The sequence below is a fragment of the Candida margitis genome (assembly GCF_024628925.1).
Source record: "Candida margitis strain CBS 14175 chromosome Unknown scaffold6, whole genome shotgun sequence".
Lineage (NCBI taxonomy): Eukaryota > Fungi > Ascomycota > Pichiomycetes > Serinales > Debaryomycetaceae > Lodderomyces > Lodderomyces margitis.
In genome coordinates, this window is record NW_026261776.1 from 173,223 (window position 1) to 194,584 (window position 21,362).

General features: G+C 38.4%; 11 protein-coding genes across 11 annotated transcripts; 5 read left to right on the plus strand and 6 right to left on the minus strand. All coding sequences in view use genetic code 12, as the record gives it.

The window, feature by feature from the left end:
• Positions 1–2,218: 2,218 nt before the first annotated feature.
• On the plus strand, positions 2,219–2,863 carry GSP1 (Ran GTPase; the record flags this gene model as incomplete). Its single annotated transcript, XM_051813486.1, has 1 exon — positions 2,219–2,863. The coding sequence occupies one exon, from the start codon at positions 2,219–2,221 to the stop codon at positions 2,861–2,863; it is 645 nt and encodes a 214-aa protein (XP_051672869.1).
• Positions 2,864–3,292: 429 nt separating this feature from the next.
• CANMA_001512 (uncharacterized protein) lies at positions 3,293–3,742 on the minus strand (the record flags this gene model as incomplete). The annotated part of the gene is made up of 1 exon (XM_051813487.1): positions 3,293–3,742. One exon carries the CDS (start codon positions 3,740–3,742, stop codon positions 3,293–3,295), a length of 450 nt encoding a protein of 149 aa, XP_051672870.1.
• Positions 3,743–4,053: 311 nt separating this feature from the next.
• On the plus strand, positions 4,054–4,726 carry ATP14 (F1F0 ATP synthase subunit h; the record flags this gene model as incomplete). Its single annotated transcript, XM_051813488.1, has 2 exons — positions 4,054–4,071; positions 4,412–4,726. The coding sequence occupies 2 exons, from the start codon at positions 4,054–4,056 to the stop codon at positions 4,724–4,726; spliced, it is 333 nt and encodes a 110-aa protein (XP_051672871.1).
• Positions 4,727–5,218: 492 nt separating this feature from the next.
• On the plus strand, positions 5,219–6,436 carry CANMA_001514 (uncharacterized protein; the record flags this gene model as incomplete). The annotated part of the gene is made up of 1 exon (XM_051813489.1): positions 5,219–6,436. The coding sequence occupies one exon, from the start codon at positions 5,219–5,221 to the stop codon at positions 6,434–6,436; it is 1,218 nt and encodes a 405-aa protein (XP_051672872.1).
• A 96-nt stretch (positions 6,437–6,532) lies between these two features.
• CANMA_001515 (uncharacterized protein) lies at positions 6,533–7,825 on the minus strand (the record flags this gene model as incomplete). Its single annotated transcript, XM_051813490.1, has 1 exon — positions 6,533–7,825. The coding sequence occupies one exon, from the start codon at positions 7,823–7,825 to the stop codon at positions 6,533–6,535; it is 1,293 nt and encodes a 430-aa protein (XP_051672873.1).
• Positions 7,826–7,985: 160 nt separating this feature from the next.
• Positions 7,986–8,519, minus strand: CANMA_001516 (uncharacterized protein; the record flags this gene model as incomplete). The annotated part of the gene is made up of 1 exon (XM_051813491.1): positions 7,986–8,519. One exon carries the CDS (start codon positions 8,517–8,519, stop codon positions 7,986–7,988), a length of 534 nt encoding a protein of 177 aa, XP_051672874.1.
• A 442-nt stretch (positions 8,520–8,961) lies between these two features.
• On the plus strand, positions 8,962–11,145 carry CDC46 (MCM DNA helicase complex subunit; the record flags this gene model as incomplete). Its single annotated transcript, XM_051813492.1, has 1 exon — positions 8,962–11,145. The coding sequence occupies one exon, from the start codon at positions 8,962–8,964 to the stop codon at positions 11,143–11,145; it is 2,184 nt and encodes a 727-aa protein (XP_051672875.1).
• A 112-nt stretch (positions 11,146–11,257) lies between these two features.
• On the minus strand, positions 11,258–11,653 carry SMD2 (mRNA splicing protein; the record flags this gene model as incomplete). Its single annotated transcript, XM_051813493.1, has 2 exons — positions 11,258–11,588; positions 11,649–11,653. 2 exons carry the CDS (start codon positions 11,651–11,653, stop codon positions 11,258–11,260), a joined length of 336 nt encoding a protein of 111 aa, XP_051672876.1.
• Positions 11,654–11,895: 242 nt separating this feature from the next.
• On the minus strand, positions 11,896–14,211 carry CANMA_001519 (cleavage polyadenylation factor subunit; the record flags this gene model as incomplete). Its single annotated transcript, XM_051813495.1, has 1 exon — positions 11,896–14,211. One exon carries the CDS (start codon positions 14,209–14,211, stop codon positions 11,896–11,898), a length of 2,316 nt encoding a protein of 771 aa, XP_051672877.1.
• Positions 14,212–16,777: 2,566 nt separating this feature from the next.
• Positions 16,778–18,757, plus strand: CANMA_001520 (GTPase; the record flags this gene model as incomplete). The annotated part of the gene is made up of 1 exon (XM_051813496.1): positions 16,778–18,757. One exon carries the CDS (start codon positions 16,778–16,780, stop codon positions 18,755–18,757), a length of 1,980 nt encoding a protein of 659 aa, XP_051672878.1.
• A 53-nt stretch (positions 18,758–18,810) lies between these two features.
• Positions 18,811–20,520, minus strand: ILV1 (threonine ammonia-lyase; the record flags this gene model as incomplete). The annotated part of the gene is made up of 1 exon (XM_051813497.1): positions 18,811–20,520. One exon carries the CDS (start codon positions 20,518–20,520, stop codon positions 18,811–18,813), a length of 1,710 nt encoding a protein of 569 aa, XP_051672879.1.
• Positions 20,521–21,362: the final 842 nt, after the last annotated feature.

Consider the following 21,362-nt stretch of genomic DNA (forward strand, 5'->3'; position numbering starts at 1 on the left):
TTATGTGTTAGTGTTTTGTTATGGTGGTTATTTTTAGTATAATGTTATAGATGAATGTGTCTGTTGTCAGAATGTACAACAACTGTTGCTTCTATTAACAAAAGTGATTTAACCACTTTTCCAAGACAAAATAAACAAAAACTAAATTAAAAAAAAAAAAAGATCGTCATTAGCAAATAGTTCTACGTTTATGTGTGTGTTACAGCTTATGTTGATGGCTGGTGTCGTGTCGCAAAATACTCACTCACTTTGTTTGTTGGTAAACAATTTTCAATTTTATTTTTATTTTTACGCTGTGTGTGTGTGTGTATGTGTGCTTCTCTCTTTGAGGAAATATTAAAAAGGAGAATGAAATTGAACAAAAATCAGCAAACTTCCGTCCCCCCTATTGTTCAGCTTACAGTTGATAACGCAATTACCAACTATTGTGTCGTTTTAGTGTTATTTCTGTTTTTCGAATCTATCCCTTCATACAAACTCCGTACTCCTCTACAACGAGTTCGTCTCTCTACTTTCAGACCAACCGAAGTGTATATGCTTTGCTGTGTGGGTGGTGTCAAGCATTTGTTAATAATAACCGCTTTTGTGTAGGTAACGATATTTTTATATGTATGCTCTCATGAAACACGTCTTTTACATATATTTTTTTGCTTTGTCAGTGTGTACTTTCCTTTTGTCTTTTTTTTTCTCTTTCTGCTTAATATGAGTCTAATAATTTATACTTCTAATGCAGGTTTTATAAAGTATCAAGTCGCGTTCATTCCAAACCCAGCTTTAGCTTTTAACTTCAGGTGAAGTGAGTAAAAGTTTAAATGTAGATTGCATGGTGGAAATAAGCTTTGATGTTGTTGTTCTTTTCCCAGTTGGGTAAATACAGAGATTATGAGCTGGAATTTAAAATGGTGCTAGTCCAATACTCCTGTGGAAGCCCACCATCGTTGTTGCAACGCACATGATGATCTAAAGAAACCCTTATGATGCACAAAAAGCCTGCATTGATTATCGTAAGTTGTTTTTCTTTTCGTTTCTTGTTCTTTCTAGTCAATTGTGACGAAAGTAGAACATGGCTTATTTGTAACTCGCGTGGTGACCAAGTCTTTTATGTAAGTTGCCTCAAGTTTGAGTGCAGGAACACCTGAAATTCTCTTGCAAAAACTCAGTGTGAAATGTCGTAGGGGATGTCTGATAATGGAAGAACCTCTGCCGGTGATATAGCGCATTCCAGGTTTAAATGAACGCCTAGTATAACGATTGAAAGTTTGTGCAACAATATCAGTTGAATGTTTTAGGTGTACGAAATATAGCTGCAGATCAACCAATCATTAACGCCTTCGAAATGGTTGAAAATTTCTATACCCCTAAGCTTAATAGATTCGTTGCAACATCTCCCTTCTAAAAAGATCTTTAATTGTTTCTGAAATTGAAAAATAAGTTTTATGTGTTGGTTGTAAAGTATGAATTTACTGAAATATGATTTGTTCCAAGTAGTTTGCCTTTGCACTTGTAGCTCAGAAGTAGATGGAAAAGTTATTTGGATTCGGGTAAGCGACTATATTTAAAGTAAACTCGGGGTTGGGCTGCCGTTGACATTGGCTCAACTTTTCGAATTCTTAACCTTTGGTGTCAAACTTGTTGCAAAAATTAAATTACTAGCGTTATTCTCCTCATCTACAGAAGTTTTTACAACAACATAATGACTTGTACAGGACAGTTTTTCTTATTGCCAGTCGACTTGATTAAAATTACTCTAGATACAATACACTTTTTCAAGCATCACCTTCGCAGATCTAGGTCACAATTCACTCAGACAACTAAGGTTAAATCCACTACTCTATCCAAATCCACTGGTTGCCACAAATGCTAAACATTGCAAAGGTTTAGAAGACTCTCTTCACCTTGCGTTGCACTAAATCTCACATTATGAGCCCTTAGCAAAGAAGCTGCATTGCTAGCAATTTCTTATCAAACAATTTCACGACAAACCATTTTGCGACACAATCTTTTCATCTCATCAACGCTGTGCGCTACCATATTCGCATTAACAAAAATTTTTTTTTTCTTTTTTTCCTCTCCTTCAAGACATTGACATTAGATTTTCATTTTTCCATCAAAACAAATCATCAATCATCAAATCAAATCATAGTTTCAGGACTTTGTTACTTTGTTTTGGATTAATACATCACTAATTTAATAAGCTTTAATAGAATTTGTTTCAATCATGGCTCAAGAAGTTCCTACTTTCAAATTAGTCTTAGTCGGTGATGGTGGTACTGGTAAAACCACTTTCGTCAAGAGACATTTAACTGGTGAATTTGAAAAGAAATATATTGCCACCTTGGGTGTCGAAGTTCATCCATTAGGTTTCCACACCAACTTTGGTGAATTAAAGTTTGATGTTTGGGATACTGCTGGACAAGAAAAGTTTGGTGGTTTGAGAGATGGTTATTACATCAATGGTCAATGTGGTATCATTATGTTTGACGTTACTTCAAGAATCACTTACAAAAACGTTCCAAACTGGCACAGAGATTTGGTAAGAGTTTGTGAAAACATCCCAATTGTATTATGTGGTAACAAGGTTGATGTTAAAGAGCGTAAAGTCAAAGCAAAGACCATCACTTTCCACAGAAAGAAAAACTTGCAATACTATGACATCTCCGCCAAGTCCAACTATAATTTCGAAAAACCATTCTTGTGGTTGGCTAGAAAATTGGTTGGTAACCCACAATTGGAATTTGTTGCTTCCCCAGCTTTGGCTCCACCAGAAGTCCAAGTTGATTCTGATTTGATGCAAAAATACCAACAAGAAATGGAACAAGCTACCGCTTTGCCATTGCCAGATGAAGATGACGCTGACTTGTAAGTTGGTTAATATAGTTTATATAGCTGTAAGCATTTAGAGTTGTTTATGGATATAATGTACAACTAAAAAGTGAATGTTTTGAAGAGATTGTGTTGATAAAGGTACTATCCAATGCGTGTTGGTGATTCTAATTTCAGTAGCCCGACAGGCCATAGCTTTATACAACTTATACAGTATGTGCAGAATTGAATAAATATATAGTTTTGTTGCGCTACGATCCATTACCAAAACCAAGTCAAGATGTATATATACGGCTCCTCTTTCCATGACATAAATGGTCAAAACGCAATGGAAATGACACCCAAAACATGATGACTGAACAGACTCTTACACCTGTTCATGCCATAGCACAGCACAATGTACCCTTACAGTCGGCCTCTTTGAAGACGCATGTGACTTTCAATAGACGCCACATACCCTCAGTCTGTTTCACTGCTCGTGTATATTTCGACGAATTGCAATTTGGGTTTCCCTTGTATTATTATAAACGGCTGGAGGAGGAGGTGGTAATCCTGTCATATGAGGAGGCGGTGGTAGTGTAAACCCTTCTTCCTCCCCTTCGCCTTCACTTTTTTCACGTCCTTCATCAGCCGCCCGCTTCATATCGGTATCCATCGCATCTTTATCACCTCTTCTGTCAGGCGAATGATTATTGTTCAGATCTCGATCACTACCACCAGGTATACCTCTGTTTAATTTGTCAAACGTTATTTCATATATTAGTTCTTGTGGGTTCCATTCACCGGTTTCCTTAGCTTTGAATTCATAGTAATCACAATAGTATTTGATGTGATGTTTACCCATCAAGTGGGATTTTCGAACACTCATGGTGTCATGAGTTAAATACGACTTGCAATAATCACAGTAGTATTTGGGCATCTTAGCTTGAGGTTTTGTCTCCTATTCTTCTTCAACCCTTTATGTTGTTTATTCATACATTGAATGAAGCGTACTTCACATATATCTTAAGATCGTATCACGTGAACATTTCAGTTTCTCTGTCCAATTGAATTACATGATTTCTCGTCTCCATAGTGCGAACTTTGATTTCAGTGCACGACACATTACTTTCAGTATGTGCGATTCGCAAATTATATTGGTGAATTGAAAAAAAACAAAAAAAAAAGGTGGAAAAACAGAAAGACAGCGTTCAACGATATATCGAAGTAATAGATCAACAAAGGAAAAAGATGTTCAGACCAATTGCCGTATGTACAGGAAGCAGAAGGAGCTATGGAGAAATAAGAGTGTGGTAAGGAGTTTTTAATTAGAGATGTTGAAACCATGTGACATTTCATCTGAGAGAAATCGTTAACTTCAAATGCCAAGTGAATGCTTCAATGGCCATTCTGAGAGAGCTATCTTTCACGATACTTGAATTGAGGGCTTTTAAGAAGATAGAATCTCGATTGAATCTCCAAAAGATGTACTTACCCCAAACTTGGCCAGGCTAGGAATGAAGCAAGTGGACTAATGCAACAACCCATTTTCCCTCCCGCTCTGTTAGAATATACCTGTGTATTCTTCTCATACTAACTTATCATTTAGCGTATATCTTCAAGAAGATTATTTTCAATCACACCAAGAAGATCAAACTTGATCGGTGACTTGTATGTTCAAAGCATTAGACAATTCAAACCACAAGCCCTTTCACAAGAAGAAATTGACTCTGCTGTCAAGAAATTCCAATTACCAGGTAAGCCAACTATTCCTCAAATCCATGAATTATCAACTGAGCAAGTTAAGGAATATGAACAAAGCGAAGTCGAGGCTGAAGCTGCTCAACCAACTGAAAACGCTTCTGAAACTAAGCCAGATGAAGATTGGTTCGTTTTCGATGAAGTTGAGGCTGAGGGACACTAGTGTGGTGTAAGACATGCAGCATGGGTCAGGTCAGTCGGTGTGTCTATTTCCCACTCAACTTGCACCTATGGAGCTCTTTTCTTTTGTATAAGAAAGTATAGAAAAAGGAATAACTACATATTCATTTGTTTGAAAAGGATCACCAACCGTTGATCAAGTGCACTTCATATCCGTCAAGCGACTCATATCGACCAACCTATAATTACACGTAGAAAGCCTCTGAGTTGATTGTAGAGAATTGAATATGTTTTGGATGAGGAAAGTAACCGATACACCAACTGTCTGTTTAGACGTCCACTATGCTCTACTAATCCACCATTTCCAATCTCTGAAGTGGTTTTTCGATAAGTCTACAACGATGGTTAATATACTTCACGCAATATTAATCTTTTTATAGATTTCCCGTTTTTGTGTTGCAAATGTAAAATCAAAAAAATCAAAACAAAACCACAACAGCGCTTTGCTGACAGTATAGACCACAATCACCCAACAATGCCAGCCTCAGAGACGAATAGTACGGTGTCAGAAGTGAAAGCATTAGCAGGCATTGTTAATGCCACGTTGGAATCAAGGGCATACATCGAAACCAAGCTATTATTTCCAAGCATAAACTGGTCCTATTTCGTGTCGGATCAAGTTGAAGATAATCCTACTATTGCCAATTTAAAACCTACTGAAACCATTTCCAAGAACGACAAAAACATACTCAACGTGATTCATGAATTAGTTTTAAATATAGATAAGAATCGCAATCGTCAAAAGATCCTCAACGATACAATCACCGCCAAGAACCGCCAGATTGGTGATTTAACTCATCAAGTAGCAGAGTTGGAAAAGAAGTTGGCTACCAAAGAGCACAAGAGCCGCGACTCACTAATAGACCACACTGCATTAACGAAACAGATTGAACATTTTTCAAGAGCCAATAAGTTGCAACTGAAGAATATCAAAACATTAACCGCAGCAAATAAAGATTTACAGTCAAAATACCGAGTTGAATTGAAAAGAAAGAACTTGGAAATCAGCAATTTGAAAAACAAATTAATCGAAAAGAGAAGTTTGAGTTCGACAATTGAATATGGAATACCACTAACCCCTTCACTGCGGCAGTCTACAGTGGCAATTGGTGAAAGTGGACTCGATGGAATTTACAACAACAACCCTATAATTGACAACAGTATAAACACGGGGATAACTTTTGATAATGCCGTACTCGCCAATCTACAAAAAGTCATCAAAGCTGACTCTTCAGAGTATATTAAATCGCTAACGACGATAGTTGAGAGTATAACGGGGGAAAATTATAAACTAACGAAATTTATCCATCACATAAAGGAATACTTGTCAATCATCAACCTACAAATTGCAAACTACAAGGGTGTTGAGGTAAACTTGGGTATCCCCAACCCATCAGATGCGATTGATTTGAAACAGATAAATGCAGTGGATGAATCGACAGTCCAAAAGTATTATAATGAAATTGATAATTCTGAAATTGTTGAGTTGCCATTGGTGAATGAGTTCTATAAATTATATCACAATTTGAAGCAAATGTTGGAATTGGTGGCCAATATTGGTATCGATCAAGAAGCGCAGAAAGTAATTGATAATCTTCGACTGGATCTCAAAGTCACAAAAGAATGTTTACAAGATTCGTTAGAGATGAATGAAAAATGGAAAAAGATCGCTAGGAATAAAGAGGGTGCATGATGCAGGTGTTGACAAAGAGGGATAGTTATAACTATATAATCAATCATTAGCAAGCCGTAAACAAATAAAATCCAGCGGAACACAAAACAAGCTGCCTCATTTTCTTGATGTTCCTCTGATCAAAGTTTCTTCCAAAGTAACCACATTTAAAGGAAAATCTCTTGTCAGCGAATTTACATCAGTTGCATCTGACCTTTCCCTTTGGCGCCAAATCAACTCCTGTGATGTTGACTCCTTGAGATACGTACTTAAAAGCAAGCCGGTACAATACAATTTATTGTATATAGCATCGGTCTTTGTCACAGTCATTTCCTGAGTCTGGCCATCTTCCAGAGAGCTGTCATCCTCCAGCAGTGAATTACTTAAATTTTCCAAACCAATCACTCCTTTAGGAATGATTGAGTTTTGCTCAGCTAATTTGGAGCTTTTTGATTTGAGAGGCGTGCCACATTCTAAATCCTGGTCCACGACATAGAACTTATTGACTCGAATCAAGTCACCTGGTTGTAATAAAGAAAAATCAGACTTCTTTGCGCCAACAAAAGGTCTGATTACAATCACCAAGTCTCCGATTCTTATAAAGTTGTCAGAAAGTTGATCAGCTGCTTCTCGAATTAACTCGGTGTTCGCCTTTTTTTTGACACCTTCATTGGTTTCTTCTTCAAGTAAAAGTGTGCTGGGAGTTGATTGAATTTGAGCTGAGTCAAATACAGATGTAGATGTAGCTGGATGAGCAATTATTGTTGGATTTGCAACTTGACTTTCATCTATGGTTTGATGAAGCACCTCATTGCCATCTTCGTTGGTCAAAACAGCATCTGTAGATGTGCCAATAACTTCGAATCTGGAAAGATTCATCGCTGAACCATAGTCTAAAGTCTGCCTCCGTTCCATACCACCAACCTCCTCGGAAGTACTTCCAAAACCCCCTATACTCTCATAGGTATCATCTGCTGTTGCTGGTATATTTCTCACGACAGGGGTTTGTGGAATTGGGGCTGCTGTTTCACAATGAGAACCAATGTTGCTTGAGGAATCAGAAGCTACTTCAGCAGATTCATTTCCACTAAGCTGGTTTCCATGCACATTGTTATTCCTCTCCAGAACTGATGAGCCCATGGGATAACTATCCAATGCAATATTTGAACCATTGGTTGTCGAATTATGGCTCCCTGATTCGTCCACATTTGAAATACTTTGCTGTTCCAAGTCTAAGTCGATTGATGACATACGCTGGCTCCTAACCTTCTTTATATAACGAGGTGTAAAGGGCAAAATATGTAAATACCAGTACGGGTCCGTAAGGGAGGTAATCATAAGTAGGGTAAATACCGTTAACGACAACGTTATGATCAATAGAATGAGAAGGGCGGTATCTGATCCAGACATTGCAATGTAGTAAAACCGTGGCACCAGTGGTTAAGAACCTCTCTGTGTGTATGTGTCTTCAGAGTGTTTGATGTGTGTGGGTGAGTGGGTGGGTGGTGAATTTGGTTGCAAATAATTTCCTTCTCTCCTTCATCTCGCTTCATTATTATCCCTTAGTACACTACTTTTTCAACCCGTTCAAGTCGACTTTTGCAGACTTGATGAATTTTTCAAATTCCTCTTCTTCATCGACAACCCCAAGTTCTTTAATCATATTTTGCTCCTGCTCTAACTGCAATGCCTCTTCTGCCTCTTTGACCTCATTTAGTGCACGATATTTTCTGTTCGATTTCTTTGCTTTGCTCTGTTTCATTTTTTGAGCCCTTTCGGCTACGATAGCATTCCTACTGGTCTCTGGATTATATAGATCATCTAATTTCAAAGCCAATATTTCCCTTGCCTTCTTCCTGTTCTGCTCCTGTGACCTAGTTGCCTGACAAGTAACCACCATTCCTGTTGGCTTGTGCGTTAGCTGTACCTTTGAGTTAGTTTTATTGATTTTTTGTCCACCGGGTCCTCTTCCTCCCTTAAGAAAGCATTCTTCTATTTCATCTTCTTTGATCAACCATTTTGGACGTGGGGGAAGTTTATTCTGTTTGGGAATAGCATTATAAGCGCGACTTGTTGTGAATAATCTAACTGGGTATCGTAGCATGTAGAGATGTAGTTTTTATTAACTGTTGCCATTGTCCTATCAAATGGCGCCAATCTCTACCAAAGTGTAGTCGATGAGCTACCAAGTGATTTCAATGGAATAAAAAACATTACGCGTGTGTGTGTGGTGTGTCTGTAGAAACACAAAAAGATTTTACAAATTTTTACAATAATAATTTAACCCAATTGGGATTATTAATTAAATACAAACCACAATAAAAAGACACGTTAATCATAAAACGATCAGAAAAATGGAATAAAGACTTATCCAGACCCAGATTTCTTTCTTTTTCAAAGGAGCCTTTCACATACACACCTTTGCTAGTTATACTGCTATCCTACTCCGCTGAATAAACCACACAAATACATTCAACAAGCAGCTTTTACACACAGTTTGAGATAAACAATTAAATCATTCATCACACATATAGCACCACAGGAACATGTCATTTGAACGTCCAAGCGTGTATTCGGCGCCAGTCTTGCAAGGTGAAAGTCCAAGTGACGACTCCTTCAACCAGATTACCAAAGCTTTTCGTAAATTCATTTTGGAATTCAGATTGGATTCACAGTTTATTTACAGAGACCAACTACGTGAAAATTTGCTAATCAACAATTACTTTCTCAAGGTTGATAGTGAACATCTTATTGGTTTTAATGAAGAGTTAAACAAGAAGTTGACCGATGACCCTTCTGAAATGATTCCACTTTTTGAAATTGCCATTACCGATATTGCTAAAAGGATTGCATATTTGTCAAAGGATGAAATCCCTACTAATTTTCCAACTTGTCAGTTGATCCTCTATTCGCAAGCTAACAAGGTATCAATAAGGCATTTGGACTCGGAACACATTTCAAAAATTGTCAGGGTAAGTGGCATTGTTATTTCCGCCTCGGTTTTGTCGTCAAGAGCCACCGAAGTGCAATTGATTTGTCGTCAGTGCAAACACACCATGCAATTGAAAGTCAAGTCTGGTTTTGGTCCTATTCAATTACCTAAATGTCAGAGTCCCCATAATATTGATCCAAATTCGACGCAAGAAAAATGTCCACAAGATTCATATGTGATTGATCACGACAAGTCACACTTTGTAGATCAACAAATATTGAAATTACAGGAGTGTCCCGATATGGTTCCAGTCGGTGAAATGCCTCGCCATATTTTGTTGCAAAGTGATAGATATTTAACTAACCAGGTTGTCCCTGGTACCAGAGTAACTATTGTTGGTATTTACTCGATCTTTCAGTCTAAACAAAGAGGGGGTAACAGCAGTGCTAGTAACGTTGCTATTCGTAATCCTTATTTGAAAGTTCTTGGAATTCAGACTGATATCGACAATGGTGCCAACGGACAAGGTATCACTTTCAGTGAGGAAGAAGAAGAGGAATTTTTGAAATTGTCAAGAATGTCCAACTTGTACGACGTATTTGCCAATTCCATTGCTCCTTCAATTTATGGAAATCTGGATATTAAAAAGGCAATCACTTGTTTGTTGATGGGTGGGTCCAAGAAGATTCTTCCTGATGGAATGAGATTAAGAGGTGATATCAATGTTTTGTTATTAGGTGACCCTGGTACTGCTAAATCCCAATTGTTGAAATTTGTGGAGAAGATTGCTCCTATCTCGGTGTATACTTCAGGTAAAGGTTCGTCTGCTGCTGGTTTGACTGCCTCTGTTCAAAGGGACCCTCAAACTAGAGATTTCTACTTGGAGGGTGGTGCAATGGTGTTGGCTGATGGCGGTGTTGTTTGTATTGATGAATTTGACAAAATGAGAGATGAAGATAGAGTGGCCATCCATGAAGCAATGGAACAACAAACAATTTCTATTGCCAAGGCTGGAATCACAACAATTTTAAACTCAAGAACTTCTGTTTTGGCAGCAGCAAACCCAGTTTTTGGAAGATATGATGAATTTAAGTCTCCTGGAGAAAACATCGATTTCCAAACAACAATCTTGTCTAGATTTGACATGATTTTCATTGTTAAGGATGACCATAATGAAAGTAGAGATCTTTCTATAGCACACCATGTTATGGATGTTCATGCTGGTGGTAAGACGCAAGAGTTGCAACAAGAAGGGGAAATTCCAGTGGAAACAATGAAGAGGTACATTCAATATGTCAAGTTGAGATGTGCGCCTCGTTTAACTGCTGAAGCCTCTGAGAGATTATCATCACATTTCGTTTCCATTAGAAGGAGATTGCAAATCAACGAAAATGAAATGAACGAAAGGTCGTCTATTCCAATTACTGTTCGTCAGTTGGAAGCCATAATCCGTATAACAGAATCATTGGCAAAATTGAGATTGAGTCCAATTGCCACGGAGGAACATGTAGAGGAGGCCATTAGATTATTCACTGCCTCGACTATGGATGCTGTTGACCAAGGTTTTGGAAACAGTGCTGATGCTAATTTGAATGCAGAGATCAAGAAGGTTGAGCAAGAGTTGAGAAGAAGATTGCCAATTGGTTGGTCTACAGCTTATAGGACCTTGAGGAAAGAGTTTGTCGATTCGGGTAAAGCTAGTAGCTCGGCTTTGGAAAAGGCATTGTATATTTTGGAAAGGCACGAAGTTGTTAAATTCAGACACCAAGGCCAAAATATACTTAGGGTTGGAGTTTAGTTTTTGTTTAGGGTTTTAATTTTCTTTGAAAGATGTATATTAAAATATTGTACTATAAGTATTTGCAATCCGTGAAACTCACCATCTCGTAATTTCCGTAGTGGAATTAAGATTAAGCTTTTAATATTATAATGACAGAATCACCTCTCAAAAACATCTTACTGATAAACCTCTCCCTCGAAACACTCTTTGTTTGGTTGAATTCATTCTTTACAGTTTCAGTCCACAACTCCTTAACATTTTCCAATACTAAATTACAGTGTCTATCAAAGGCTCGAATTTTACCCACCAATTTATGATTGTTTCGACACGATATTACCACAGGTGTATTTTGCTTTTGGGCTTGGCTTATTAGTGACATTGGTCCATGTAAGAATTCAAATTCTTCTAATTTGGCAAGTTCGAGTTCAGTAAGTTCTGATCGTGGGCGGTCTATAAATTCACTAAAAGGGTATGCGTTAGTATGTATGACAGTAGCCGTTTATAAGTGTATAGAAACATACCTCATGGTTGAAATTAATTTGTTAGATACGTAAAGTAGGTGATGTCTTCAAGAATGGAAATTATAATAAGGTTGGCGTATCTTCGCTATGCATTCATATTGATGATGAAAGATTTGATGTGCTTTTTTTTATTTTGTCTTGCACTCTCTCTCTTTCTCTCTCTCTCGCACGCGGCGCATTCACCAGAGAATAGAATTGTTACTGTTGAGACACTCGATGTCAGGTAAAAAGGTAAATGTACATTTTTCTATTTAGGTGGTAGGGCTAACGGCGCTGTTAACACAGTACCTCGCTTTATAATAGTTTCTATACGATCCTTTAGCACTTTAGAAGCACACTCGACTTTCAAACTCCTGTAGTCTATATTTGCAACACTTTTACCAATTGAAACTGTGGCTTTATCATTCTCCAAATTCACCAATGATTCGCCAAATTGTGCCTCTAAAAGAATCTGAAGTTGAGTAATCCGACTAGCAATGTCTGCTTTGGACACAACGGGGGTGCCTTCATCGACTTCTTGTTTGATATGTGGATGGTCATGTGAATGCTGCTTAGACGACATTTTCACCGATGCTGGCGATGAATCAATCGAATATAATATAGCAATAATACTGTCTGCTAATGAATCAGCCATTAAATTGTCATTTATCCACTCCACAGATATGTAAAGTCCCGGACTTTGTGATCTATCTACTAAAATGTCTACAACATCCATAATCACACACTCCCACTCATCTGCATCATCATTAACGACATTGATATAACCAAACATTTGTTCCAAGTGCCATATCATCAAGGGTAAGTTTGCGTTGATCTTGAGATTCATTTTCGATTTCACGATCGATGTTGATAACTGAGTGAACTCGTTCAAGTCCTGCAATTGTACAAGATCCAACTCGAAATCTTTTGATACGAGTACTCCTGATACTATTTGTCCAGGTTTGAAGGTGTTTGTAGCTCCATTTACTTGACCTTTCGAATCCAAACTTTCTGTAGCTACCATTTTAACATCGTTGTCACCATCTTCATCACCAACCTCTGCAATTTTCTCCTCAATCTCCTGTTTCAATACCTGTAGTTGTTCCTCCGCAAGTGAACCAAGGACTTTGGCTATTTTCAACCCCTTAAATGCAATATTGAGCTCTTCACAATTTCTAGGATTAAACACTTTAACCTCTTTATCAGTTCCCTTTCGCGAAGAGTATTTACTCAACAAGGCGGACTTCAATCGACCCATGGGGACAGAGTCACCATGCACCAAGATAATCTTCGAAGGAGACACCTTGTCAATAAATTCAGAATTCTGTTGGAAATCGACATGCGCAGCAAATGAAATTTCTTCCACTCCTATCCTCCGCGGAATACTCAAGTCAGGATTGTTCAAAGATTGTATTACTTGCGGTTCCTTTAGCAAATCCTTTGCCATTGTTCCTTCCACTGAATACCCTGTCAATATGACTAGGTTTTTCTGCTCTGGCGCCCACTTCTCGAGTAACTGCCTAGAAACACCAGCCTGTAACATTCCAGGAGTAGCTACAACTACAGATGGACCTAAATCTGAAAACTTTGAAAGGTTTCTGATCGATTTGATATATTTAAAATCAAATGGACTAGATTTAGAATCATCTGAAGAAGATGAGAGCCGTATTTTATCATTCATAATACCGGTGTAGGTTTCATAAACGGCCATACATTTTCTAGCTAGATCAGAGCAGTAATAGACACTGACATTTTGTAAATCTTCATTTCTCTCCCAATATTCGTCTAGAATCAACAAAAGTTCTTGTGCATTACCCAAGGCAAAAACTGGTAATAAAACTCTGCCACCTTTTGTGATTGTTGCGTGTATATGATTGGTTAGCTTCTTCTCTAACTCTACCTTGGGCTCCAAAGTACCTGTACCGAACGTTGACTCTGTTATCAAAACGTCTGGTTTAACTGGAGGAACCTCGGCGGAAGGCAAGTGACGATTTTCTTCCCTCGAATAATCGCCTGTAAAAAGCACTTTTAATCCTCCAATTTCTATCAAGTACATACAAGCTCCAAGAACATGCCCGGCGTAATAAGCAGTAAACCGAATCCCATCAACCTCCATCGTGGAGTGAAAATCAATCGTCTCGATTCTATCAAAGGATTTGAATATGTCATCATCCGTGTACAAGTTTCCTCCTTCGTCGTTACCACTACCACCTTCTGTTTTTGAATTACCGATAGAAGTCACTCGCACAAAGTCTTGCATCAACCATCGATATATTGCTTTGGTCGCATGTGTCATGAATACCTTGCCTCTAAAATTTGATTGTTGCATTACATATGGCAATGATGCTGAATGGTCCACGTGGAAATGACTCACCAATAGAATGTCAACCTTTGACAAGTCGTATTCATCAAAATACGGAAATGATGCGTGCCCACTCAATGCTGGGTGCATCCCAGCATCCAACATGATAACCTTGTTTTTATACTCAATGATATGGCACGATCGCCCAACCTCATTACACCCTCCGAGTCCGAAAAACTTAAAATTCTCCTCATTATCAAACGAGGAGCTTTGTTCATTCATGCTTGCTTTCTGTTAGATGTGATGGATAGACGTAGGGTCTAAAGTAGGAGATCAGATTAGTGGTTTTTATTTTTTGTTTTCTCTTTTTTTTGTTAGACAGCATTTCAACTGAGATTCACCTGATGGCTCGATTCTAGAAATAGTACACAGAGTACAGAAGCTTAAATAATGAAGCTCAAGTTAATGACAAGGAACATTGAGAAGCTAAAAGACACTTTGGCACTTATATCTCATCTACGAAAGTTTGTCATATTCAAAATCACACCAAAAGAACTCTATGTCATACTGGTCAACACGGGATCTGTCAATCTGGAGCCACAAGTGTGGTGCAAGTTCGCCACTTCAAGTTTATTCGAAAGCATGGAAATACAGAGCATGAGGGACAATACTATTCTGATGGAAATAAACATTGATCTACTACTACAAACATTGAAAAATTTTGATAAAGCCAATAGTGAAGGGTTGAATATAAGGCTACAGAGAACAGACGCTAGTGGAGAACAAGGAACCAGTACCAAAAATGGACGAACAGCGTCATTGGCTTTATTCTATTCCAACGTCAATGTCAATTCGAATGTTATCAATCACACATTTAGGATACCGGTAAAGATACTAAAAGAAGCGCAAGACTTCTTCCAAGAACCTTCCCACACTGATGTTGGGCTGATAATGAGACTACCGACCGAATTTATAACCATATTCAAACGCTTAGAAAAATTCAAGAAGACATCCTTTAATGATATAGTGTCTATCCAAGCAAGCAATAGGGATGTTGGCAGTCTACAGTTTGTCTTGGAAGAAGATGGTAAGTTTAAAGTAACAGTAAGTTGGAATGGCAAGCTAGAGTTCCATAAACCATTGTCAAATGATGCAGAGTCCTTACGAGAGTCCTTGAGAAACGTTGACACCTTGATGCTGGATAACTCAGACAATGGTCCCGAAGAAATGAACATTAATGTCAAGTTGAAAGACTGGCAACTGGCGTCGAAAATCGTGGGACGCTGTAGAACGGTGATATTTTGTATAGGCCCTCGGAATTGTAGTCTCCACTGCTTATTAGACGAGACTGACGATGTGGAGTTGGTTTACTTCATAAACGGTGTGAGAGGTTTGTAATTGAGTCATAAAAGTTGCAAAAAAATGATTTATCCTTTAACAGCGCGCGTATATGTATGTGACTGTGTTTTATCAAAAAATTTTCAAGTCTGACTCTGCATCGTCCATAGTACAACAACAAATTCAGGAACAATGAGTGACACCAGAACTTTAGAGAGAGAAGAACCAGACTTCTTTGGCGCAGGGCCAGCGCTCTTACCCACTGATGTTTTACAACAGGCTGCTTACGATTTAATCTCCTACAACAATGATATAGTTGGGATTGCTGAAATTTCTCACCGTTCAAAACCAGCAATTGCCGTAATTGATGACACTAAGGCCAATTTGAAAAAATTACTTGACATTCCTGATAATTATGAAGTGTTTTTTCTCCAGGGTGGAGGTACCACTGGATTTTCTTCAATAGCGTACAATTTGTTCGCCCATCATGCTAAAAAGAGCGGTAAGAAAGGAAGGGCAGCCTACTCGGTCACTGGGTCGTGGTCCTCCAAGGCTGCAGAGGAAGCCAGGCGTTTGGGTTTTGAAGTGGACACGGTTGTCAACACCAAAAGTATTAACTACGGGGATATTCCACCTTATTCGGAATGGGAACCGATCAAGGAGAACACTTCCTATTTGTGGGTTTGTGATAATGAGACTGTTCATGGAAATGAGTTTAAAGATACCCCAGGCTCCGGTTACTTGCCTGAAGGGGTTGAGTTAGTGGCAGATATGTCGTCAAACATCTTGTCCAAGAAAGTTGACATTAGTAAGTACGGGTTGATTATGGCTGGTGCACAAAAGAATGTTGGTATTGCTGGATTAACAATTTACATAATTAGAAAAGACTTGTTGGATCAAGCTTCGGATGAGGATTTGAGGAAGTTGGATATACCATTGCTGCCTATAGCCACCCATTTTCCAACTGTTGTGAAGAACAACTCGGCCTACAACACAATTCCTATATTTGCGTGTCAAATCTTGAAATTGGTTACTAACAGGCTTCTCAAAGAGGGAGGTCTTGATGAAATCGAGAGGATTAATAACAAGAAAGCTGAACTTTTGTACTCGGTATTAGATTCTTATCCAGGTTTCTACATTTTACCAGTGAAGAATCCTAAAGTCAGATCCAATATGAATGTTGTGTTCAAATTGCCCAGCGAGGAACTAAATGCCAAGTTTGTCGCTGAAGCTGACACTGCCAATTTAAAAGGCTTGAAAGGTCATAGATCAGTTGGAGGTATCAGAGCCTCTATTTATAACGCTGTTTCCCTTGCAAGTGTTGAGAAGTTGACAAAGTTTGTTGATGAATTTGCAAAGGCTAATAGTTAGAACTGTGTAGTTTTTTTTTAACTTGATCGTATTGAACTGTAAGCTTTCAACTCTGTTTAAGAGTAGTAGAAAAAAAAATTGCGCATCAAAAAATGGATTGATTTGAAATTTTTCAGGCCTCTGCAACGTACCATAAGAAATGTACCTACCGTCATGGCGCAATATACGTACTCCACTACGATATAGCCAATTCTGGATAAGATCCTACTCCCTGGTGGCTCCATCTAATGTATTGTCCACCGAGGAGAAAAAACAAAAACTAAGTCAAGATAAATTTCGTAAAGAGTTGGAGGAACGAATATCCAAAATTCCTATTGCAAATTACCGCAATTTCAGTATTGTGGCACACGTGGATCATGGAAAGTCGACTTTATCGGATAGACTTTTGGAACTAACTGGAGTCATTCAACCTGGCGCGAAATCCCAAGTTCTCGACAAATTAGATGTCGAAAGGGAACGGGGTATTACGGTCAAAGCACAAACGGTTTCAATGATATACAACGACCCAAATTCTCAAGAAGATTATCTACTCCATTTAGTTGATACTCCAGGACATGTTGACTTTAGAGCCGAAGTATCACGAAGTTACGCTTCTTGTGGTGGCGCATTGCTTTTGGTAGATGCGTCACAAGGAGTTCAGGCACAGACAGTAGCAAACTTTTACCTAGCTTACAGCATGGGTTTGAAATTAATTCCCATTATAAACAAGATTGACCTTGATCTGGCCGATATACCTAGAGCTGTTGAGCAGGTGGAGTCAACTTTTGAGTTGGACCCAGAGGACTGTATCCCGGTGAGTGCCAAAACTGGCTTGAATGTGGAAAGCATAATTCCCTCGATTATCGAAAAAATTGAAGCACCTTCGGGAGATGTAGATAAGCCATTGAAGGCTTTGCTTGTTGATTCATGGCACGACCCATATGTTGGTGTGGTTATGTTGATCCATGTGGTTGACGGAAAATTGAAAAAGGGGATGAAAGTGTTATCGGCCCATTCAAACAAATCGTATGACGTGAAAGAGGTTGGAATAATGTACCCTGACAGAACTCCCATGGACTGGATCAAAGCCGGTCAAGTAGCGTATGTGATACCGGGAATGAAAAACCCTCGAGAAGCTTTGGTTGGAGACACATTTTTCCAGTTGGGAAAGACTGAAGGACTAGAACCTTTACCTGGTTTTGAGGAACCAAAACCAATGGTTTTTGTGGGCGCCTTTCCGGCTGATGGTCGAGATTTCAATGCTATGGATGACCAGATGCAAAATTTAGTTTTGAATGATAGGTCAGTAACTTTGGAGAAGGAGACTTCCAATGCATTGGGGTTGGGATGGAGACTTGGGTTTCTAGGATCGTTGCATGCTTCGGTGTTTAAAGAGAGGTTGGAAAATGAATACGGTGCTAAAATTATTCTAACTGCTCCAACAGTGCCATACAAAATCATATACCGCAATGGAAAAGAGAAAATTGTTACAAACCCGGACGACTTTCCCACAAACAAAATTGTAAACGAAGTTGACTGCTTTATGGAGCCATATGTTGAGGCAATTATGACATTGCCGAATGAATACGTTGGGACAGTGATGACCCTTTGCTTGAATAACAGGGGTGAGCAAAAGGATATCGAGTACTTGAATACGGGCCAAGTCATGCTAAAGTACGAAATACCAATGGCTCAATTGGTCGAAGATTTCTTTGGCAAACTCAAGGGCTGTACAAAGGGCTATGCCTCCTTAGATTACGAGGAAGCTGGTTACAGGAAATCAAACATTGTCAAAATGGAGTTGTGCGTCAATGGTGAGCCCCAAGATGCTTTGACAACTATCATACACAAATCTCAAGCATTATCCAAGGGGAAGGACTACGTTTCACGATTCAAAAAGTACCTTCGGTATCAACTTTTTGAAGTTGCCATACAGGCAAAAGTCAACAATAAAGTAGTTGCAAGAGAAACGATAAAGGCCAAAAGAAAGGATGTGACGCAAAAGTTGCATGCTGCTGATATCTCACGTTATAAGAAGTTATTGGAGAGGCAAAAGGAGGGTAAAAAGCAAATGAAAGCCAGTGGAAAGATAACCATAGGTAACGACGCATATCAAGCATTTTTACGACGTGAAGACTAAATCAAATCATTCTTGTACATACAATTTTTAAAAAAAGTACACTATTCAACATTTCAGTTTTTCAAAAATTTCTTGTAAAACACGTTGTCTGATTCATCGACAAATGTGTAGCCAATCTTTTTCAAAAACTCTTGAAATTCAACCTCTGAGCCATCGGGTAAGATAAATCCACATAAAACTTTACCGACATCGTGGCCATGATTTCTGTAATTGAATAAACTAATATCCCAATCACTTTTCAATGCTTGCAAAAAGTTGAACAACGCATTGGGCTTCTCTGGAAACTCAAACAGGTACAACTTTTCATTTTCCGTTCTTGAAATGTGTGACTTTCCACCAACTAAATAACGACCATGCGATTTAGCCAACTCGTTTTCTGAAATATCTACAACTTCAAATCCTGCCTTGGTCATGGCATCAATGACTGAAGGCTTCTCGACCTTCTTATCAGCAACATTGAAGGAAACAAAAATGTTTGCCTTGTCGAGTCCACTGCATCTATATGAAAACTCTGTAATTGCTCTTGGGTTAATAAGTTGTTGCAACACAGCAAACTCACCTGGTTTCTCGGGTATGGTCACAGCTAAAGAAACCTCTTTACCTTCACCCAAAACAGCTCTTTCACTGACAAATCTTAACCTATCAAAATTCATATTTGCGCCTGATAAAATAGGAACATATGTTTTATTCCTGTGATCAATTTCGGGGTGGATATCGATATACTTGTTCAATCCAGCAACAGATAAGGCTCCTGAAGGCTCGGTAATGGACCTTGTATCCTCGAAAATGTCCTTGATTGCGGCACAGATTTCGTCAGTATTGACCAACACAACTTCGTCAACCAAGTCTTTGCATAACCTCCATGTCTCATCCCCAAGCACCTTGACAGCAGTACCATCAGCAAATTGTCCGACTTTGTCCAACTGTGTCAGTTCCTTATTCTTCAATGACTGATACAAAGCATCGGCGTCATAGGTTTCTACTCCAATGATTTTAACGTGTGGTGCTATATGTTTCAAATAGACCGCAACACCTGCGATTAAACCACCGCCTCCAACTGGTACAAATATGGCACTTAATTTATCCAATCTCAACTGTCTCGTGATTTCTAACGCAACGGTACCTTGACCTGCAATAACATACGGATGATTAAATGGTGGGATATTCACCAAATTGTTTTCTTTACTTAGTCTTGCGCACTCTTGCTTAGCAGAATCAAAGTCATCACCATACAATACAACCTGTGAACCCAATCTCGAAACATTGCTGTACTTTATTGATGGAGTAGGAGTTGGCATGACAATAGTGGCAGGAATGTTTAGCTTATTAGCAGAGTAAGCAACTCCTTGTGCATGATTACCAGCAGAACACGCAATGACACCAGACATTGGCTGTTTTGAGTTAGAATGTAAATGGGCAATCATATTATGGGCACCCCTCAACTTAAAAGAAAAGACTGGTAGCAAATCTTCACGCTTTAGATAAATGTTGGAGCCACATCTCCGAGATAAGTTTATTGCATGAGATAATGGTGTGCCTGCATCCGGAACAACGTCGTAAACTCTTGATGTTAAAATCAATTTAATATAATCCGGTTGCTTTGAGATGCTTCCTTGCGAGCTCTGGGTAAAGTCCGAATCTGAAAGTTCTGGCCACTTGGCCACTGATGTAGTTGTAGCATTTGTTCTAACAAAAGTTTTACCCTGATGTAGACTGAGCAATGCTAATAGTTGCCTAGATGACGTTGGTCTTAGCTTGACCATTACCGACATCAAAGATTTTAAATACAAATTTCGATTAATGAATGAACAAGAATTCGTCTCGATAAACAACCAAGAAAAAAAAAGCAATAGAAAAAAGCAAGAATTCAAAAAAAGGTTGGACGGTGCAGCACTGAGTCTCTGATTTGAGTCTTTTCCTATATTAAATTTTCACTTTTTAATGTGTGCAAGAGATTAATCCGATTGAGTCAGAGTGCATGAAAAAAAATAAAATAAAAAATTGAAAATTACGATATTTGCTCTGTTTCGCACGACCAATTGGAACTTCGTTAACTATTTTCTGTATGTTCAAGTATGTCCTACTATCGTTTCCTTGTTTTGTTTGACATGAAAATTGCAAAAAGTGTTAAAAGTTGCTATTAAGAAGTACCAACTTGTGAGTACCAGGATCTCTTGACTTTGACCCACAGCCTTTCTCGTATTTGCTCATCTTGAATACAAAGTGTCTGCCATATCAAAAAAATAAAAAAAACACAGACAAATAATACTGACACTGAGAGAGGCAACAGAAAATAAAAAACAGACTTTGGTTGCAAAATCGTTTAAACCGCCGTCAATGAAATGAATATATACACAAGAGAAGACAAAATTTCCTACAACCAATAATTGCAACTTTGATATCTATCCTATTAGAGAGTAATAAGTGATAGTCTAATATTCAATGGAGTTTAGAAATCATTGCAATCACAATACTCCTTTTTCATTTGTATCGACGGTCTCAGCCTAGACCTAGCTAACTGTATTTGAAACATCTTGCATCAAAGACAAGTGCATAGTGTGTATTTTACACAAAACCATTTCTACAGAATATAGTATGCAATTTT